This window comes from Calonectris borealis, chromosome 10, assembly GCF_964195595.1.
Source record: "Calonectris borealis chromosome 10, bCalBor7.hap1.2, whole genome shotgun sequence".
NCBI lineage: Eukaryota > Metazoa > Chordata > Aves > Procellariiformes > Procellariidae > Calonectris > Calonectris borealis.
The window spans coordinates 19,832,111-19,852,658 of NC_134321.1; the positions used below are offsets into that span (position 1 = coordinate 19,832,111).

The window sequence follows — 20,548 nt, forward strand, 5'->3', positions numbered from 1 at the left end:
TGAGCGCTGCGTGGGGCTTGCTCACGTGCTTTCCTACCCACGTGTCTGGGGCGGTGTTCCCTGGCTGCCTTCCATCATGCCTGTGTTCGGAGCTGACCTCACAATCTTCCCATGATATCTCCAAGGTTGTCTTTCTCACCTGCTCCATCTCCTTGTTTCCAGGCTCCCAGAGCTCTTCGCTGGAGTCCACAAGCAATGGCAGACACAGTGCCTCATCACCGCAGCTCCCCAGCGCGGAGGAGCTCACTCGGCCCATATCCCCCGATAGCCCCGAGATCATCAGCGAGCTGCAGCAGTACGCGGAGGCAGCAGCTGCCCGGGAGTCCCGGCACAGCTCTCCCAGCACCAACGCGGTGCAAGGCCACCCTGCTCGCACGGACAACGCGCCCGGCTTAGCAGCCCGAGGAGCCGAGCAGCGCGTGGGGACTCACTGCATGGCTCCCTCCGTGTCTTCAGCCCTGCCAGCCACCAGCCAGCATGTCGATGCGCACTCGGTGTTGGACTTACGGGGCAACAAGCGCAAGTCGACCTCGCCGTCGGCTCCGGAGGAGCAAGCCCGCAGGCAGCAGAAGAAGCGCCAGTTGCCATCGTCGGTGCAGCCGTACGAACACGGGTACCCCGTCTCTGGTGGGTTCGCCATGCCTCCTGTCTCTTTAAACCACAACCTAACCCATCCATTTGCCTCCCAACCAGGAAACTCCTTGTACATGGGCACTGGCTCCTCTTATTACCAGCTGCCCAATTTACTCCCAGACCCTCATCTGGTGTTCCCTGTGACTACTGACCCTCTGCTGACAGCCGGCACCGCCAGCTCTTCTGCTGCTACCTCAGCCACCGCCAGCGTCCCCTCATTCATGCTAAACCCTTCTCTGACGGGGGTGCTGCCCAATTACTCGCTTCCCTTCACGCAGTCAATCCTGCCCGAGCCCAGGATGTTTGCTCCTTTCCCAAGCCCCGTCTTGCCTAGCAGCCTTCCCAGGAGCATGGCATCTGCCTACCCTGGCTACATGTCCCCTCACTCGGGCTACCCGGCCGGGGGCCTCCTTCGGTCCCAGGTGCCTCAGTTTGAACCCCAGGAGGTCCCAGAGGTGGGATGCAGCTCTAATGATGAGGACAAAGACGACGATGTTATAGAGATCACAGGGAAATAATGGGCCCAGCTCCTGCTTGGTCTCAGCTCCGCCAGGAGACAAAAATGGCAGGACCTTTTTGGGAGTCAGGATTTCCCCTCTGGGCCACGGCAGTGGGTGGAGAAGGATGCGAAGGGTGTGGCGTGGGGGTTGTTTTGTTCTTTTCGTTTTGTTTTGTTGTTTTTTAGCTGTCAAGGATCTGAATTGTATTAGGGGCTGGGAGATGGGAGGAGGATAGAGTGGACCTGCGAGGGCCGGGGGAGCAAAAGCCAGGGGAGGAGGGAAAGCAGCAATGCAAACCATAGGAGTGCCTCCCTCCCACGCTCTGTCTGTCTGTCTGTCTCTGTTCTCTGTCCTGTCTGGAAGGGCGAGGCTTGGTGTTGCGAGTCACTGCCCTTCTCAGGCCTGGAGGCACGGGCTTGACCGCTGGCAGGGCCGAGCTCCCTCTCACATGAACTGCCTTATCTGTGAACTTCTCTCACTCCGGGAGGTGTGGGCCGGGGGGGCAACTCCAGCAGAGGTTGGGGATGAAGCGTTTTTACTGGGGAGGGAGTGGGGGGTCTTCTACGTCGTGTATGTTGGGGTGGGGGGGGGAATTGATGTAAAAAAAAAAAAAAAACACAAAAAACAAAAACAAACAAAAAAAAAACACCCCACAAACAATTTGACATCCTCTTCAAATTCATGTGAAAGTAGTGTGAGGGCTCCAGGCAGGCTCCTGCCGCAGCGAGGAGGGCAGGGCTCTGGTGGGGGGCTCGCCTGGGCCCTTCTGGAGGGTCCTGTCCTCCCCTGAGCCCTCCTGGAGGGTCCCATCCAAGGTAGGTTGGTCCTGTGGTTCTAATGCCAGCGCTGTGTGCCAGATGCGTGGAGCAATCCCAGACGTCTTGGTGGCCGTCGGAGGGGAATCCTGGCGATTTCCCCGGCTCCGCGGCCCTGCCAGGCTGCGTGAAGGCCACATCTCGCCTCACTGTGGCCCACCAGATCTGGGGCTAGGTGGGCTCGCTGCTGCTTCTCCACTGCACCAGGCAGTGGAGGTGGTTGGGAGGGGACACTGGACCCAGTGCCGGTTGCTGTTGAATCTGTGATTGGAGTGACTTCCCCCTGCACAGAATCTCTACATTAATTTATTTCATGAAGGCTTAATATTTATTGTTTGGGGGACTCTTTCTTTCTACTTTTAAATTAATTTCCATATTAAAAAAAATAAAATGCTGGCCTCCATCACGCAGTGGTTGCTTGTTGGGTTGTCTGTGTGGGGAGAAGCAGCCGGCTGACCAAAGCATAGCCTCGAAGCAGGGCCAGCTGCGGAGATTGCCGGTAGCTGACCTGTGTTGCATTGGCTGGATGCGCCCCGTCGGGGGATCGTGCCAGAGCAGGGAGGAGCTGCTCCGGGTGTTCTGCAGCAGCCGGAGGGAGGAGGGAGTCCTCTTGTCGTGTTGGGGCAGGTGGAGGAGCACGTGTGGAAGCCTCCAGTGCTCATTCCCAGTGAGGAGGAGGGCTGTGAGGCGTGCGGAGTTGGGAAGGCAGAGCTCCTGCCGGGGAAGCGCCTTTCCCCACGCAGGGAGCGGCACTCAGCCCAGCCCTGCTCTGCCACAGGCGTGCAGAGGCTGGCCCTAACCCCGACAGCGAACGCGCTGGCTGCTCGCCTCGGTGCCAGGGCTCCTTAGGAGAGGCTGGGCTACACCCTGGACTCGGTGTGTGTGACTGTGTGTGTGAACGCGTTAGGATGGAGACTTGAAATCTGGGAACCTCCGTGTCGCATCTGGATGTCACCAGGCAGGAGATGTGCTTGCCTGTGTGGGACGTCCCTGGAGCGTGGCCGGGACCTTGGAGCAGTGGTAGCTTGTAGGGGACCTCTCGGGCTGTGGAAGCTGCAGTCGCTGGTGTTTGCTGGGACCAACTGGGTGTAGGAAAGGGCAGGATGTCCCAACATCCTCCATCAAAGGGATGCTGGAAGATGGGGACCTCCCTTCCTGAGAGAGAGAGAGGGGTGTGTGTGTGCACGCGTGTTACAAAAACATAATAAAAAATGTTATGGGGCTTTCCTAGTGTCTTTCTCTGTTTAATGGACATTGTCTGTCAAACATAACCACACCATTCATAGAAGCCTTAGATCAACAGTTTAGCTATGCAAATTATTTTAATTATTTTTTTAAAAAAACAAACATTAAAATAGTGCTTTCTTCTTTAACATATCCTAGGAGTTGAAAACCGAGGGGTTCTGAGCAAACTGCTGGACAACTTGTCTTTGGATGCACCATGGAAATAAAAATCAAACCCCCCCACAAAAGTAACAAAGCAAATTAACTGATGGTGTTCATGCAAGTTTCTCCAAAGACTTGACAGTGCTGCGTCTGTGAGTCATGCCCTCCTGTGCTCTGTGTGTCCACCTCATGCACAACCCTGTGACACTGATTGTATGACAAGCTTGCCCAGATGTCCGTTGCATCCCTGTGAGGCTGTCAGTTTTCCGGTGGATTTGGGGAATGGATCTAGGCAAGGGCTTTCCTTGTCGAGAGTAGCAAGTGTTGAGACTTGCGGGCGCGTGGGGGAGGCCGGAGCGTGAGCAGACCCTGACCAGAGCCCTGCCGCAGCCCCGGTCCTCGCTGGTGGTGGTCAGGGTAGTGGGGTTCATCCGAGGGACCCTCCCGAGTCCTCTCTGAACTGGGTTTTTCTGTGGCTCTGTGCTAAGACGAGGCATGAAGATTTGGCTGGGGGCAGTTGGCACTGCAGCTCTGGATGTGGTGCCCGTAACTGCACGCCATTTTCTCTGCTCCTTGCCTCTCCAGGAGAGCACCCGGGGCTTCCTGAGCAGGCCCTGCCACAGCCTCATGCTGCCGTCTGATGTCCTCCCCGGGATAGCCCAAGCCCTGTGGCCGTAGGGGCTGGAGGCAGCCGGCGCTCGGCTGCCGCAGGGCACAGGCTTCGTTCCACGGGCTGGCCGTTAACCTCCCGGCACCAGGGTGAGGTGCGAGGGCTCTCCCGGCTCCTGCGTGGCCGTGGTGGCTTGGAGACCCCTCACCGCCCTCCCATGGTGCGGCTGCCCCCGGGTGCGACCCGCTGCAAGGGGATTCCTCTCGCTGGCCAACATCCGCGGCTCCAGGCAGCTGCAGCACGGTGCCCCTGTGCAGCAAGTGCCTGAGTGGAGCCCCAGCCACCATCCCTGAGCACGGCGGGATGGGGCGGCACCTCTCTGCCCCACGTACCAGCCCTGAGCACCCCCTTTAACGAGGGGTCGGGTCCCCTGGGCCCCGTCAGAGCCTCGGCTGAGAGGTGGTTGCAGAGAGAGCCGTGACGCCCCGACCAGGGGGGCTGGCAGTGGCTGGGGCTGCTCCAAGGTGACTGGAGGCACCTGCTCTCCCACGGCGCTGTGGGAAGGATTTCCTCCACCCCACTGAAGCCCCGAGGGCGTGCGGGTTATCCAGGGGCTTTCCGAGTGGGGGGTCCTCTCAGAGCCCTAAAACTCCTCTCCTGTGGGACCCCCTCTTCCCCTCATTGCCCCCCCCCCCCCCCCCCCGACTTTTCTCCTCTTCAGCACATGGTTCTGCTGCAGAGGGTCCCGTCCTGGTTTTCCTGAGCCTGGAACAGGGGCTTTCCCTGCACGGGTTAAATTTTTCTATTGCTGCTGAATTTCTGTCTCCAAATGACCGGACGGAAGCAGCTGCCAGTTCACAGCGGGGCTGCGGGTGACACTGAGGACAGCAGTGCAGGACTCTCCGCTGAGGTTTTTGGACGCTAAGGAAGATTTCTGAGCACAGCCCAGAGGCCAGGGCAGAGCCGCAGGGCCCTCGGGGGCAGCCAGCTGCCCTCCCCGTCGGCACCCAGCCCTCAGCCCTTCCCTGAGGTGGGAGGTTTCCACTCCCGGGGACAGTCGGGCGAAGGCTGGGTACCGCTGCGGGACGTGATGCCACGGGCACAGGGAGGGCTGTGGCTGCTGTGTGCCCCAGTCTTGGTGGTCTTGTTGCCCCCCCTGCCTGTGTGGCTTTTGAGGCATCGTGGGGGGCTGCGGGGTGGGGGCAACACAGCCCCGCCTGGCCCGTGTTGGGCAGGATCCGCTGCACGTTGGCCTCCCGGCGCGCCTGGGAGGTCGGTGGGGTGGACGCAGGTACTCACAGAAAGCAAATATTCCAGCAAGCAAAGGACAGGATTTCCACGGGGGCTTCGCTAGAAAAGATGTATATTTTGGCTTAATGATGTCAGCAAATGGCGGAATGCAAGAGAATTGCTGTTGGTTTGTGGATGGCTTCCAGGCCAAAAGGGACAAGTACAGCAAATACCTTCACAACTGGTGTTTCTCGCCACTCTGGAATGAATTTTGTTAATCCAGTCTTGGAAGGACCTGGGGGGGGAGGGCTGGGGTGGGGGGCAGAGGTTAGAAGGGGAACGTAGTCCGGCTAGATTACAGTGGGGATGATGGCTCCTTGCAACTCGAGTAGAGCAAGCGCTCCCTTCGAAGGGACGACGGTGCAAGTGAGGGAGAGCAACCTCTGCCGCCTCCCGGACCACCACCACCGCCCCGGCTGCGCTGCTGCTTTGTGGCTCCCACCTTGGTGGCACCCGGCGCGGAGCTGGAGTCTCTGGCAGATCCACCGGAGCCTGAAGGAATCCATCGTTGAGTCTCATTTTGGGTTTTCTGTTGTTTTGGGGTTCTTTTCTTTGTTTTTCTTTTCCTTTTTACTACCACCTTAGTTTGTGGCCTGTCTTTTTGTGGTTGGAAAGAGGAGTATCGCTAGCAGGGTGGGTCGGTCGGTTGGCCCCACGCATGATCATGTGCTTCCCTCTTCTCTCTGTCGAACGGGATGTGCTCGCCTGATCTCCCAGAACAGAGACTTTGAACAATTTGTTGTTTATATGATGTATTTATTTTTACTTGTGTTTCATGTCATTTTTTAAAAAAATAATAAATTGTAAGTTGGTATAACTGTCTGTTGTTTCTCTCTCTTTTTTTGGTAAAATAAACGTCAAAATTTTAAAAAGCAGTGTGGTTTGAAGTGGATCGGAGCTGGGCTGGGCGCAGGCATCTCTGCAAACCCCAGGTGCCCTGTTGCTGGAGCCCGGGCTCAGCAAGCAGCCATGCCCCCCTGCCTCCAGCGGCATTTGGGCTCCGCTGGCACCTCCGCAGCCGCCCAGGTGAGCCCCGCACCGGGGCACCGCGGTGCTGGGGCCTGCCGCCTCCAGAGGGGAGGGAGGCTGGGTGCACGGGTGTCCGTGGCAGGGCTGGGTGCTGCTGGGTGTTAGGGAACCATTTGTGAGAGCTGGCTGTTTCCATTCTCTGTCCTCCGTGCTTATTATTGCTGCTGATAACGATCGTCGTTAAGGGCCAGGGGAAAACAAGGAGAATAAATATTCTGCAGGGCGTAAATAGCTGCGTGCCCTCGCCCCGGTGTGCCCAGCGGGGCACACGGAGAGGCAGCGGGGACTGGCGGGGTTTGAGGTAGTCACAGCGAGGCGTTTCTGCACGGGAAGCTGAGAGGTGTCTCGGAGCTGATGCCCGCGTGCGAGAGGGGCCCTGGAGAGGCCGGGAAGGGAGCTGCGGGCGGCCCCGGCTCCCTCTGCCCCCCTCACAGGGGCTGGGGGTGCCTCCGCACCCGGCCGTTCTTGCTGTCCGGGGATGGGTGCTGCCACTTCTGGTGCCAGGCTTTCTGCCGCTGCCTTTCCTGGTGCCGCAGGGCGTTGCAGTAGACATCCAGGCTGGTGCCCGGTGCCCCCAGGGCCCGCGGGAAGCCCTTGTAGCCCGGTTGCAGGTCAATCCGGGGCCGGGGGCTCTGGTGAGTCCCTCCCAGCTCAGCCCCTTTGCTCCGTTTGTAAGGTGGCACCTCCATGGCCTCCTGCCTGATGACGCGGAGGCTGTATCGGGTGAGGGGCCGGGAGAAGGAGCGCTCCACCGCCTGGCACTCGTAGGTGCCCGCGTCCTCCCTCGCCAGCTGGCGGATCAGCAGCCCTTGCTCCAGCACCGAGAAGTGGCCGTTGTTCCTGACCTAGGGCAAAGGCAGAGTGCCGTGGGTCAGTCTCCAGGGACCGAGCCACCCCTGCGCCTCATCCCCACCGCCCTGTCCCCTCTACCTCGCTCGGGCCCGTCTCCTCGCCGTGCCGCACCAGCCACCGGATGGTCGTCTGCGGGGAGCGCGCCAGGCACTCGAGGAAGGTTGAGTTCTTCTCCACCCCAAAAACCAGCTTCTCCATGGCAGCGGTCCCTGTGCGGGTGACGGGACAGGGGAAGGGGTGAGTACCCTGCGTGGGGGCTGTGTGGTGGGTGGGGAGGGAGGGCAGCACGGAGCGCCCGGCACACAGCGGGTGGCACAGGGTCTGCGGTAGATGGTGCTGGTGCAGCTGGTGGGCACTGGTTTCCCAGCACCGTGCCACTCGCCCTCCTGGGCATCACTGGCCCCCGGGCAGAGCTGGCTGCCTGCACTGGGGCTCCTGGGAGGGGCTGGGGCGGGCGCTCACCCTCCGCGGTGTCCTGGCACTGGCTGAGCGGGTCAGACTTCAGCACGTCCTGGCAGCGGGCACGCCTGTGGGAGAGCAGACATGGCTGTGGGCTGGCACCCGCCCCGGGCTCTGGGACCCCTCCACGGCCGAGTGGCTGGGAGAAGGGGGACCAGGGAGGGCTGGGCAGGGTGGCAGTAGGGATCTGGGTGGACAGGTAAAGCCTCCAGGGCCGGTGGCTTGTCCTTCCCTGCCCCGAACGCCATCCCTTTGCAGGGGGACAGCAGGGCTGGCCCGGGCGGACGCTCACCTCTTCTCGGTGAGCAGGAATGGGGCGCAGGTCTTGCTGTCCCAGGTGCAGTAGGGGTCCCTGGCCAGGCAGCAGTCGGTGCAGGTTTTGCCATAGAGCTCGCAGCGGTACAGGGAGAGCTGGAGCAGCCCGTGGGTGCTGCTCACAAACAGCTCCTGCTGCTCGGGCAAGCAGAGCGGCAACAGTCAGTACCCATGGCTGGAGACTGGGGCTAGCTGGGGAATGGAGCTCCTTGCCCCGTGCTGGGGTGGGGACACTGGGAGACGGGGGGGGGCAGAGCCTGCCACCCCCTAGGCTGCCCTGGCAGGAGCCCATTCCCTAAATGTGCAAGCCCTGAGGCCAAGGGACCCAGGCAGAAGGGCTGGGGCCAGCTGCCCCCTGTGCCTGTCCCTTGGCTGCCTTAGGAAGAAGCAGGAGGGAGGACTCACCCGCTTCGGTGACAACTTCATGTCCAGGATGGGAGAAGGCACCTGGAGGGGAAGGAGAGGGTGCTGCAGCCGTGTCAGTCCTTCCTGGGTGCCCCAGCCTGCCAGTGGGGTGGGACCCCGAGGTGGCAGGGTGCCAGGGCCCTGCTCCCAGCTCCCTGCTCCCAGCTCCTCCTGCTCCGTGCAAGCAGCCTGGGCTGGCCCTGCTCAGCATGGGCACCTGAGGGCAGCCCTGCCCAGGGCAGCCGTGCTTTCAAACCTGGGCTCAGCCCTCCCATTTTAGTTTTGGGCTCCAGTGTCCCTCCCTAGGGACTGGATGGGGGGCTGGGAGATGACTTGCCTGCCGTCCCCCTGGGTCCCCTCCCTGCTCACAGCATTGCCTGCCGGCCAGGGCGCGTGGGAGCCACCAGCAGTGATGCGAGGAACCTCCCCGACAGAGGCCAGTGACTTGCCGCAGGAGCTTGCAGGGAGGGAGCCACGGGGCAATGGGAGGCTGCGTGGTCCAGCCCTGGCCTGGACTCCCATACCTTAGTGACGCTGATCTCCTCCAGGCTGATCACCTCGGTGCCACGGCTCACCCCACCGGCCAGCCCCACCTTCAGGACTTTACCTTCATCTGTGAACGCAGCGGGAGAAGGAGCTGTCAGGGCTGGGAGCCCCCGAGCCGGCAGGACTGGTGTGCCATGCAAGCTGCCATGGGCTGACAGCGTCCCCAGAGCTGGGGTGAGTTCCCACCTGTGCCGAGGAAGAGCACGTCGTAGTGCCGGCTCTCCATCTCCAGCCTGTGCACCAGCAGCCGCCGCAGCCGGTACGGGACGTTGACCCTCACCAGGACGGGCTGGCGGCCCTGCGGGTACACGGGCTCCCACATCAGCTGGTGGGTGCGCATGAAGCTGATCACCTCGTCGGGGAAGTCCTTGGTGGACTGCAGCAGGGGGTCGTACGTCTCGCTGGGGCACTGCGTGGCAACATGGAGGGGGCCACGTTAGGGCCAGGCCAGCCCATTCCACTCCCCCCCACCCTGCTTCCCAGCCCCTTACCGTGCCAGGACGAGGATAGGGGACACGGCCCTTGTATTCGACCCAGCGGTAGTCGAATCCCTCCTTGTGAGCAAAGGGGCCGCTGAAGGCAGCTCTCACGGCGGCCATGGAGTAGACGCAGACGGCAGAGCCACTGAAGACACCGCTGCGGGGGGAGCGCGGGGCTGTCAGTGCCCTGCTGCTCCGCGGGGGACGGGCACATGCACACCCACGCTGTCCCTTGCCAGCCCCTTGCCAGCGTCGTGCATGGCACCCAAGAGGTGCCAGGAATCCCTTTGGCACAGCCAGTCTAGCCTGGGGGACCACTAGCTGTGCCGACGCCAAACCTGGTGGTTTGGCAGTTGGGCTGGTGGGCAGTTGGGCAGGGAAAGCAGTGAAATGGCTGGTGGCCCTTCCTCTCCCAGCTGGTCCTGGTCCTGCCCTTCTTCCCCCCAGGGCTCCCCGGGGGGCAGCACTGGGGAGCTGGGGGGGCTGGACTGCCCCAGGCAGGGGCTAGCCGCAGCCCCGCTCACCTGGAGACGGTGAAGAGGCCGAAGACGAGGGGGTTCTGGGGGTCCCTGGTGCGCAGGAGGAAAACATCCTCTGCAAAGAGAGGGGTGGAGATGAGGCGCCCTGGAACTGGGGCGCAGGTCCAGGGGATGCAGGTGGGCATCCTCGATGCCATGCCCACCTCCCTGGGGCGTACCGGAAGGAGCAGCCGTGGCGGAGCTGCAGTGCTGCCAGCTGCCGAGCGGGCTGTGCACTCACCGAGCTGGTCGAAATGGGTCTCGGTACCCTGGGGCCCGGGGATGGAGCACACCAGGCGGGCCTTGAGGAACGTGCTCCAGCGGTTGATGAGGCTGTGCTTCCCTCCGACGTCATTCTGGCGGGCACCAAGAGCCAGGCTCAGCCCAGCCTCTCCGAGCCTCCCCCACCGCCGTGCACTCCTCGGTCCCCACAGCGGGATACCCCCAGCCCTGAGCCCTCTGCTCTGTGGTAGGGGTGCGGGGACCCCTCATGTCCTGCTGTGGGCCCCTGCTTGGGATGCCCCTTGGCCCAGAGGAGGTAAAAGCCCACCTGGTGGGACACTGGCCACACCATGCTGGCCTTTGGTGACTGACCTTGCAGACCCGGGCCACCCTGGCGTGGATGTGCCGCCTCTCCCACTGCCCAGCTTCCATGGCCGTCTCGCGGAAGAAGATGTAGACCTTGTCGTCGTGTGGGTTGTAGGTATCGGGGACGGCGTAGGCACCGACAAACGCGGGCTCTGAGGGGGAAGGAGCAGCACGACATGGCCCTGTGCCCTGATCCGACCCTGTTGTACTGCCCTTGGAAGCCCTCGGGAGCAGTGTGAGGTGCTGAGGGTACGCAGGGTGCCCCGCGGAGACCCTGCTACCCAGAAGGCAGAGCCCCGTTCCTGGTGCTCAGGCTGCAGAGTGTGTGCTGCAGCGTGGGTCCCACCGGAGGCTTCATCAGTGCTTCCCCCGCAGAGGACGGGGGGGCAGACCACTGAGCTCTGGACCCAGCGCTGGTCCCAGCCTCTCCCCAGCAGGCAGGAGAGCCCCCCACGCTCCACGGGTCCCCCGACTCCTACCATGTAGCCAGTGGTCCTGGTTCTGCTCCGTCCGGATGTAGCTCTGCTCGGCCCCATGGACCCAGGTCCGGAAGAAGGCAGCGCTGCTGCCCATGAAGTCACTGGAGGTGCCCGAATACAGCTCCCCATCTGCGGGGTCAGGGGAGGGGCATGGGTGGGTTGGGGTGCCACTGCTGGAGGTACACTGGCAGGACACCCCTGCATCCTCAGAGGCTCGGGGAGGGTGGAGGTGGCACAGCCTGGCTGGGAGCCTCCTCCAGACCCGTGACCCAGCATGGCTTCTAGCCCCACACCCACCTAGCCCTTCCACAGTGCCGGTACGAGGTGGGCAGGCTGGTGACGCCGCACACCCCCGTGTGCGTGCCATTCGATCTGCACCCCGCATTCGCGATTCTGTGCAGGAATTGCGAGGTCGGGGTGAGCCGGGGCAGGACCGGGCTCTGCGGGATGGCTCCTCTCACGCGCACACACTCGGGCACCAGCCCAGGACCGCAGCCATGTGCAGCAGAGCAGGGGTGCAGGCACTGCTGCCATCACCTCCCAGCACAGACCATTCCCAGTGCTCCCAACTTCCAGCATCACCGCTGCTTCCCGCTCTCTCTTACCGACGAGGAGTCCTGTGAAGGGTTCATGGGGGCTGTACGGGCACCGTCCTCTCCCCGACTCCAAGGAGTGGGTCACCAACCGCATGGGGGGAGCCCCGGGACCCTGCCAGAGCCAAAGGGGAGTTGTCAGCCCAGGGGGAGGCTGGAGAAGAGTGGGAAGGAGGCCGGTGTCCTCAGCTCTGCAACGAGTGGGTCCCTCGAGGGGGCTGCCAGGACCCGGTCCCATCCCCATGGGGCACCCAGGCACTGCCAAGCCGGGGCTGCTTCTCGCCATGCGCAGCAAGGCCATGCAAGCGTCAGGGAGTGCGCCAGGCTGGCTGGCCACCCTCCCCAGGCTCTGGCACTCCCTCTGCCCCCCTCTCGCTGGGGGGGGTCTCTTGCCACCTTCTGCAGTGGGGACGCGGCTGGCCGGGGTGTCCCTCACCTTCCCCCGGGCTCCCAGCTGGATGAAGGCACAGACAGGCTGGTAGGAGCCGGTCCCGCAGGCGAACACGTGGCTCCTGTTGAAGGGCTGGAGGAGGCGGATGAAGTTGGCACACTCCGTCTGCTCGAGGGGAGATGTTTGTTAGTGAGCTCAGCCCAGGTCTGGGCACTCGTGCCCAGCCCCAAGGTGCGTCCGCTTGGGCTGCGGGAGCCCCGGCCGGATCCTCCTCTGGCTGAGCTTAACTCCGTCTGGCTTAACACCCTCGTCTCAGGCAGACCCCACGCTCCCTTTGGAGGTGATGTGGGTGTTTAATATCCATGGCGAATCGCAAAAGGCCGTGAGCCGGGGGCTGCCAGCCCTGCTTACCTCCACGTTCTTCCCCGCCAGCTGGCAATGCTCAACCTGCTCCCTGGAGGCTGGCCAGAAAATCTGCAACACAGAAACCCCACCGATGCAGCCCCTGCTTTCCGTGAGCTGCCTGGGTCAGCTGGCTCCCACGGGCACCAGTGGGAACGGGCTCAGCCAAAAGCGGCTGCCAGGCTCAGGCGCACGGTGAGGACACGGGGCTGCCCTGCAACGGGGTCTGACACCCCTTTGGGTCCCCAGGGCCCGGCTGAGCTCAGCGGGCAGCCTGCCAAATAGGCTCAGAGCGAATCTGGCGTGGGGACAGAGCCTGGGTGGGCCACGGCACGCCCGGTCGGTGGGCAGGCTCTCCTGGATCCCGGCCCGTGGGAACGCCAGGCTGCAGCGCCTTAATGGGCTTTCCTTTTGTTGGGCTCGAGCTGCGCACCCCGCCAGCAGGATGTCTTGGGATGACATTAGCGGACTCGCTGCTGGAGTTGTTTTAGCTCTTGCAGCAGCAGCAGGGACTAGGTGTGACAGCAGGGCTCCGGGCACTGCCCTTCCACCTCGCCCCGGGTCCACCCAGGTCTCCTCTCCTGGCCAAGCCGCCTTGTCCCTCCCCGGCGTCGTCCCGTCCCTGCGGGGCTCAACACCGCCAGGGATGGGTTGACCCCACTGATTGAGACATCCTGGTGTCAATGTGTCCCTGGCGATGTTGCACCAGCCCGGCTGGGAGCACGTTCACCTCCATGCCCCGGCACGGGAACGAGGAGCGGCTCCCGGGGAGGAAGGGGCCAGCCTGGCCAGGGTCACGCTCACACCCTCCTCCCAGCACTGACCTTCTCGGGCTCTCTGCTGGGATGGTCCAGGTGGAGCAGGAAGACGTGGTTTTTGGCTCCCACCATCAGCCAGGCCCTGTCTTCATCCACCAAGAGGGCTTGGAAATCCAGCCCGTCCCCTGAGGCCAGCAACAGGCGAGAGCTGTTGGATTTCAGCAGATCTGAGGAGCAGAAGGTGGGAGAAAGAGAAACCCATCCATGAGCGACACAACAAGCAGCCAGAGGCCCCGTGCTCCCCCTCTCCGGGACAGCTCTGGCCACCCACCCCTGCCCCAAGGGAATGCAACTTTCCTGCCACTGCCTTAGCAGAAGAACACCAAAAGCTCATCACGGAGCCTCCTCCTGTGAGCCTACCTGGAGGAAACACCCCTGCAAAGAGGAAAACTACCCTGACCTTGCCCTGGGCTGGGCTGGTCTGCAGGGCGCGGGGCAGGACAGAGGTCCAGCCTGAGGAGCCCTGGCTGCTCAGCTTCCAGGTTGACTTTCAGAGGAGCTCTTGGAGCCCCAAAGCCTCTACACCCCGAAACCATGGGGAGAGGGCTGAGAGCACAGGAGACTCGCTTGCCGTAACTCCCAGCACGTTTTCCCTGAGCTTCAGATCGAGAGAGTTTATATAAAAAAGATTTTGGCTATTTTCTGGGGCAAAGCATCCAAGGAAAGGCTGTATGGAAACACAGCCGCCACAGCCCAGCCTGGACACTTCTCTCCTCTGGCCACCCCTGAGCCTCTTAGTCTGAGAGGTGTCTGTTGGCTGCCGGGCGCTACCCTGGGCACCGGGGCGGGCAGGCGGGTGGGTGCAGCAGGATGGGCAGGCGGATGGGTGCACCAGGACAGACAGCCAGACGGATGGCCGGTCACTGGCCCAGGGAGCTTGTAAGGGAAGCCCCCAGCTGTGTCCCGGGTGCTGCTCTGACCCTGCTTCTGCCACCCCACATTTTGCCCTCCCCCCCGCATCCTCAGACACAGCCTAAACCCAGTGTTAGACTGGCTCAGGAAAAGGGCTTTTAAGAGCTCCCCTTTGGCACTGCTGGAGGGAAGAGCCACCTTGCCGAGGGGGAACGTGTGCCATGGACCCCCCACGGCAGGGCAGCGGGAAAGGCCCTGCTCTCCAGGCTGTAGCTCCTCCTGTGCAGAACCTGGGGGCGGCTCGCACGGCCCCTCCGGCACAGTTGCAGGCGTGTGGGTGTGCGAGAGGGACAATAAGCTCTTGTATCTGGGTTATCCACTCCTGAAACAACATCCCAGGGGCCCGCATCGGTCCGTGACGTGCAGCGCCAGGTTTTGGGGCTGGCTGCCGGGGCGAGCAGCCCCCAGCACGGCAGGGACGGCTGCTGCTCCGGACACGGGATCGCAGCAGCTGCTGCCCCGGCGAGCGCCTGCTCCCAGGGATCAAGGCAGGGGAGACCAGCACCGAGGCGGGCCTTAGAGCTTCCAGAAATCATAACACATCGCTTTCCTCTTCAGAAGTGGTGGGATCTGGTTAGGAATAGGGTGAAGGCTGGCTACGCTGGCAAGGCTGCTCTTGGCTTTGGTGCTGTGCAGGGAAAGGTGCAGAACTAGGGCCATGAGAAGGGGAGATGGAGGTGGGCTGCTGCTGGATGGGGACTGGAGGGAGGTGGAGTGCGGCTGGAAACCCGGGGTGGTCTGTAAGACCCAGGCTGAGAAATTACCCAAAATCATCTGGATTGAAGCAGCGTGCCACGAATGGAGGGAGGGAAGCTGTCAAGGGGAGCCGGTGCTGGCCGGCATGGATGGGAGCGTGGGCGGACGTGCGGCCCCGGGCGCAGGTGGGGCGGACGTGGGCACGGGCACGGCTCCGTTCGAAGGGGCCCGGCTGCCCCGGAAGGTTGCGTCTCTCTTCCTTCCACCCCGTTTCCAGGGCAGAGGGGAAGCGGGGCCAGTGCCTGCGAGCTGGAAATGCCACTGACGTCTGCTCCTCCCTGCGGGGGAAGGACCTGCCGGGCCACAGGCAGCAGGCAGGGTCCCTGCCCGCATCCACGCCGATGCAGCCAGGCTTGCTCCCAGCTACCGCTTCCTTCCCCCCTTCCTCCGGGGTCAGAGTTCCAGTTACTGCGGACACAACCCCCCCCTCTGCCCGGAGCTGCTCCCAGCTGTGTCGGGGAGCTCCTGGCCCTCCTCCTGCTCCCACAAAAATGGTGCACAGCCCCACTTCACCCCCCACTATCCCCTGAGTTCCCAAGGGGTGTCCTCTGGGTACCGGGGATATGGGGGGCAGATTTCCAAGCCATTTCCCACCGGCTGAATGGGATTAACAGCTGAATTCCTGTCCCTGCCTGCGGGCCATTGTCACCGCTGGGTCCCCAGTGGGCTGCTGTGCATTGCCCACCCTCCTGTGTCTGCCAACGCTCCTGGGATCTGCCGGATCCAGGGGGAAATGTCGGGCAGGGTGCTGGGGAGTCAGGCTGGGGTGGGAGGGAAGGTCAAAGGTTCATCCAATATGTAATTAAGCAGAGTGGGGCAAGGCTGGTCCCAGGGAACGTCACCCGCTGGTCACTCTCTGACCTGCCCTGGCCCTGTCCGAGGACAAGGTCAGGAAGGAGACGGGAGGAGCCCTCCCTGCTGCTGTGACAGTATGTGGGGAGACCCAGGGAGGACTCATTGCCCTGTGCTTGCACCGTGAGACCTCTGGCAGCGTCAATGACCATGGGGGTCTCAGCCTGACTCTGTGGAGCAGTTCTGCCCCCTCACCAAGGGGACATCGAGCGCTGTGGATCCAGACCCTGCACGCAGGAAGCTGCTGTGGCACAAACCAGCCCCTTCTTGCCCCCAGTCCAGCTGTACGTACAGGGCACTTGATCCAAGCCCCGACCCTCGAGGCAGGGAACCAGGCGGTCTCCGCAGCAGCTGCGCGGTGGCTAAACCGATGGGTGAGCCTGGAGAAACATCCTCTCCTTTGTGTTCAGTATCTCCCAAGGCCACCGTGTTTTTCTTTATTGTCGGGACCACTGCAACCGCCTTGTCCCATCCATCATCTCCGCCTGTCCCTTAGCCACAGCATCCTCAGTGCAGGGCGACCCTGGGCTTCCTGGGGTCACAGCCCGGCTGTGCCGGAGGGCTGTCCTCTCCCCTTCCCCCAGCCATCAGGCGGAGCAGACCGTAGAGGAGATCCCTGAAGCCCAGGGGAAGCTTGGCGCTAAATTGGGCTCCAGCCCCTCACTGCCATCGGCTGATAAGAGACGCGCTAGCACAGCTTTTGGTGCCGATAAGCAGAGACCCACCAGCCTCCCGCGCTCCTGAGCACTTGCCGCATGGTGATGGCTTCTGGGCTGGCTGCAGATGAAAGGCTGGCAGAAGACCCATTTGCCAACTCCTAGCTGTGCCTGCCCCGGATTATTGCAGTAAGAGGAGCTGGGAGGCGTGCTGTGGTTTCACTGCATAGCTGCGCTGCTGTTTGGCCTCAGAAAACAGAGAGGCTCAGCTCCGGGCAGCGCCAGGGCTGACCCAGCCTGACCCAGCTTACCCAGAGGCTGCCTCTTGCAGGGCTGTGATTGCCGGCGTGCTATTATAAACCTCCTCCTCGCCTCCTCGGCAAGGTGGGAGCCGCTGCTGTTGTTCCTGGCCCCGTGCCCCGTGCCCCATCCTTCCTTTGCTCTCCCAGCCTTCGGTGCTGTCATTTCCTTCTCGCAAGCCTGCTTGCATCTTCTCCCCCCGCCCCCCAAGGGCTCTGCCTGCCTCCCCCATGCTGGGATCTGAGGGCAAGGCTGATCCCGTAGACGGATGCTCAAAGGCCTCCTTTTATTTCTTTTTTCCTAGGGGTTTTTAAACCTAAACTTCTCAAGGCGTTGTGTCCTTGAACCTACCCTGTGCTGTCCGTGAGTCACATCCCCTGCCATTGTTCGCGCTGTCCTTGAGCCCTCCTGAGGCTGGGAGCTTCCTCTCCTGCCTCTGCCCAAGACTCGAGGGCTTTTGGCATGTCTGGCCCCAGCACACTGTGGGGCTTTGAAGTCAGCGGCCCCTCGGTGCTCCCGCTGCCCCAGCAGCCCTGCTCTGCCTCCTCCGGCTCCAAGGAAAGGCAGACCCTGCACCGTGTTTCCGAGCTGGGCTATCAGCAGGGACCATCTCCCCGCAGGGATATCCTGCATCCCTGGGAGGTCCAGCCCTCTCCAGCCACAAGTCAGGGGCATCTTCTGCATCACCGGTGGCCACTGCCCAGAGAGCAGCTTCTCAGGGTGATGGAGCAGGCCAAGAGGGATGGCCCCAGGCCTTTGAGCGCGATGCCAATGGGAAAGCCACATTGTCACCTCACAGGCACGGAGAAGGGCTGGTTGAGCCCTGCCAACCGCCATGCCCGTTGCTGAGCACCAAGGTGTGCTGAGCTCTCTGGCCTTCAAAGCAACTTGCTCTTTTTCACATAGGAGAAACTGAAAGCAGGTAAATTGGCCAAGTCCGTGCTACGGGTCCACGGCAGGGTGACCAGCTGCCGGGCTAGCAGGGCTCTGCTCTAACCACGCAGGTCATTCCCCTGCAGAGACCCTTTCCCTAGAGACGCTCCCCTTTTGCACTTCCCTGCTGGGGTGTGTTCTGTGCTACCTGTCGCTCTGCTCCTGCTGCTTCTTCAGATGACCGAGAAGAGGCCCCGCTTTGCATCAGGCACAAGAAGAGCAAACGGTGCCTCCCCTGAAGAGCTCATAATCTAAACAGACAAGACAGATGCAGGGGGGAAGGGTAAAGTGCAGCAGGGAAATGATCTGTAGGACGGATCAGCCTCTCCTCGGCAGGAAAGGAGGGGTAAGGGCAGAAGGGCTGAGCGGGGGCAGGACTGTGCTGGTGGGAGGCAGAGGAAGGGGCCGGCAGCACTGCCTGGGGCTCAGCGTCCCCGTTGCCCTGTGACTGTGAAGACCTGGGGCTGCCCAGCTCAGCTCCAGCCCAGGACACGCCGTAAGATGCCCAGAGTGAGTCTGAGCAGGAGACATCTCTGCTGGTCCCGGCATTGCGCTGAGCCAGGGCAGGGTGTTCCCTGCTCAGCTCCCTTCTCCGATGCCGGCATCCTCAGGGGCTGTGCTCAGGGCTGCAGCCATGAAACATCCCGAGGGCCCAACGTGCGGAGATGCTGCAGCCACAACGGCAGGGCTACTGCCTGCCTCCTCCGAGCCCTGGCCGTCCCCTTCGCTCCCTGCCTGCAGGACGCTCTCCCAGCCCTCCCAAGCAAGCCGCAGACCCCAAGGAAATCCGCCTGGGCGGCCCCCTTACCTTTGTAGGCGAGGCGAAGGCGCGGGGCATGCTGCTTCCATGCCTTGCTGCTGCCCGGCTGCTGCAGGAGGAGGCAGAGGAGGAGCGCGGCGAGGGGCAGCCCGTGGCCGGGGGCAGTTTGCATCCTGGCACTCTGCAGCTGGGGAGGGGGCAGCTCGCCCTCACAGCACCATGGTCCAGCGCCGAGATGCCGCCTCCGCCGCCAGCTGCAAGCAGAGAAGGGGGAAGGCTGCACCACGGCGGGCTGTGTGCGGGTCGGGACCCCCGTCCCACTGGCCCCTGGCTGGGGAGGGTGCTGGAGGGACCGCGAGTGACGGCTCGGCAGCTCAGCTCGTCCCCGAGAAGACGTCAGGCCAGCTGCCTGGTGGAGAGGAGCCACCAAGAACAAGTGTCCAGCCCCCCGCACACCCACAGCGCTGCAAAATGAGCCGGGGCTGCTGTGCAGCCTGCTGCGGGGGGAGGACACAGCCGCGGCGAGCTCGGCACGCCGGGCCGGGGCGGCGAGGCGCAGGCTGGGGGGGACCCTGCAGTGCCCGCCGCAACCGCCTCGTCAGCGTTTATCTGAGCAGAGCACCTGCAGGCTGCCAGGGGCCGGGGCCCAGCCCTCCCTGGGGACGCGGGCTCGGGGGGAGACAAGGCTGGTCTTGAAGAGCTCACGCAGCCCGAACCAGCCGGGCTGGGAGGGAAAGCGGGGGCCCAAGGAGGCGGGCGTCTCGCTGGCTGGGCTGGCCTGGCAGCCTCAGCAGTCATCGATGGTCCTGGTAGGGCGAGGAGGGTTTCTGAACATCTCCATTGCTGTGAGCGGGGACGCCCAGCCTGTCTCCATTGCCTGTCCCAGCTGGGACACCCTGCCCCCTCCACCTCCCGGAGCTGGCAGAGCGGCTGGTGCTCACAGGGCCAGTTTGGGTACTGGGAAATGTGGCCGCGGCGGGGAGACCCGCTCACTGGCTGCCCCTTCTGCCAGCCGGGAGCTCCAACACGTTTCACATCCAGGCACTTCAGAAGACCAGCGATTCCAGCCTGCCTCGGGGAGGGGTGTGGTGCGGTGCCGGCATGCCCACGGCGTGTGGTACTCAGGAGCGCTCGGATTTGAGTATCCCAGAGGTGGCTGACATGAGGGAAAAGGCAGGCGGTGCTTTGGGAGCAGTACACACCCTCCAACAGGCTCTCGGCGCTTGAGCATCCTCCGCTAAATATCTGCTGAGACCCCCAGTGCTCGGCCAGAGCCCGGTGAGGGACCTCTAATATTCGTCTTATCTCAGCTTGGGGTTAATTCTTGTCCCTCTTATTAAAGGGGGAATTAATGTTTTGGAGTGCTGTCCATAAATGCCACTTTTATGATCCCTTCAGCATCCGCTGCGGCTGCCTGTGTACCTGATACATCACTCCGGCCGGTAGCTCTGCAAATGGCCTGGTCACCGCAGACCTCTCCAAGGCCACCAGCGTCCGTTGGCTCCGGGATGCTGCAGGCTGGAAGGACTCTCTTACATTTACACCCCCTCCGAGGCGTACAGGGTTCCACAGCCTCGTCCGCCAGCTCCCACACCTCCCGCGGGGAGCGGGGCTGCCCTGGCAGCTCTCAGCAATTAATTCAGGCAATTTAGGTGCTTTTTCCTGCTTATAAACGTCCTGGTCCCTAAATGGCAGCTCTGACTTACTCCCCCTCTTGCTCTGTATTATGTTCTTTCAGTCCCATGGCTGAAAGTTTTAAAATGAGCTTTTTGGCTCTCATTTCTGGCCAGAGGCTTTTGGCACAAGGAGCAGGGGATTTCTGCCGTCCCGGAGGGATGGTGCGGCCAGACCTTCCCAACTGCCTTGGTCTCTGCCTTCCACAAGAAGGAGCGTTCGGCTCTGCTTCGGGAGGAGGTTTGGGGTTTGCGGAGGTTGGGGTTTCTCCCCCTCCCGGCAGGCGGGAGCAGGCAGCAGCCCGCGGTGCAGCCCCTCGGCACAGCTCCGCTCCTGCCCGTTCCTTGCCCTCGCTGCTGCCTTGCTCTCGCTCTGTGCTCCGGAGCCTTCCTCCATCCCAGGAGATCTGGCACCACCCGGGGACCTGGCTGTGACCTCGGGGGGGGAGGCTGTGCCGTTTTCTGTCCCTCTCTGGTTTGGGGCTGCTTTCTCAACCCATCTGCCCCTTTCCTGGGCAGACGTTTTGACAGGCCAACCAGGCCTAGGGAGAAAAACAACCACAAAGACGATGGGTTTAGCTAGGTTTAAATTGCTCCT

General features: G+C 62.6%; 2 protein-coding genes across 12 annotated transcripts in view; one reads left to right on the forward strand and one right to left on the reverse strand.

Moving 5' to 3' along the window:
- RAD54L2 (RAD54 like 2) overlaps nucleotides 1–3,433 on the forward strand; it is a 70,505-nt gene extending 67,072 nt beyond the window's left edge. For 9 of the 10 annotated variants that reach the window (XM_075159273.1, XM_075159272.1, XM_075159269.1 and 6 more), the window contains one exon: nucleotides 163–3,433. In XM_075159273.1, the coding sequence (XP_075015374.1) occupies nucleotides 163–1,151 (989 nt within the window). In that variant the 3' untranslated portion in view covers nucleotides 1,152–3,433. The remainder of the gene's footprint in view (nucleotides 1–162) is intronic. The other variant, XM_075159278.1, reaches the window with a different exon arrangement.
- On the reverse strand, nucleotides 3,252–18,890 carry LOC142086331 (semaphorin-3D-like). 2 transcript variants are annotated; one of them, XM_075159281.1, is made up of 18 exons: nucleotides 18,326–18,400; nucleotides 17,666–17,768; nucleotides 13,115–13,275; nucleotides 12,300–12,362; nucleotides 11,934–12,053; nucleotides 11,510–11,612; nucleotides 10,905–11,033; nucleotides 10,432–10,577; nucleotides 10,079–10,193; nucleotides 9,844–9,913; nucleotides 9,332–9,476; nucleotides 9,027–9,249; nucleotides 8,819–8,907; nucleotides 8,295–8,336; nucleotides 7,867–8,024; nucleotides 7,578–7,642; nucleotides 7,194–7,324; nucleotides 3,252–7,108 (listed from the first exon to the last, which is right to left on the reverse strand). In XM_075159281.1, the coding sequence occupies exons 3-18, from the start codon at nucleotides 13,178–13,180 to the stop codon at nucleotides 6,692–6,694; spliced, it is 2,082 nt and encodes a 693-aa protein (XP_075015382.1). In that variant the 5' UTR covers nucleotides 13,181–13,275; nucleotides 17,666–17,768; nucleotides 18,326–18,400; the 3' UTR covers nucleotides 3,252–6,691. The 2 variants fall into 2 exon arrangements, with proteins under 2 accessions (XP_075015382.1, XP_075015380.1); XM_075159279.1 differs by lacking the exon at nucleotides 17,666–17,768 and having other exon boundaries at nucleotides 18,326–18,890.
- Nucleotides 18,891–20,548: the final 1,658 nt, after the last annotated feature.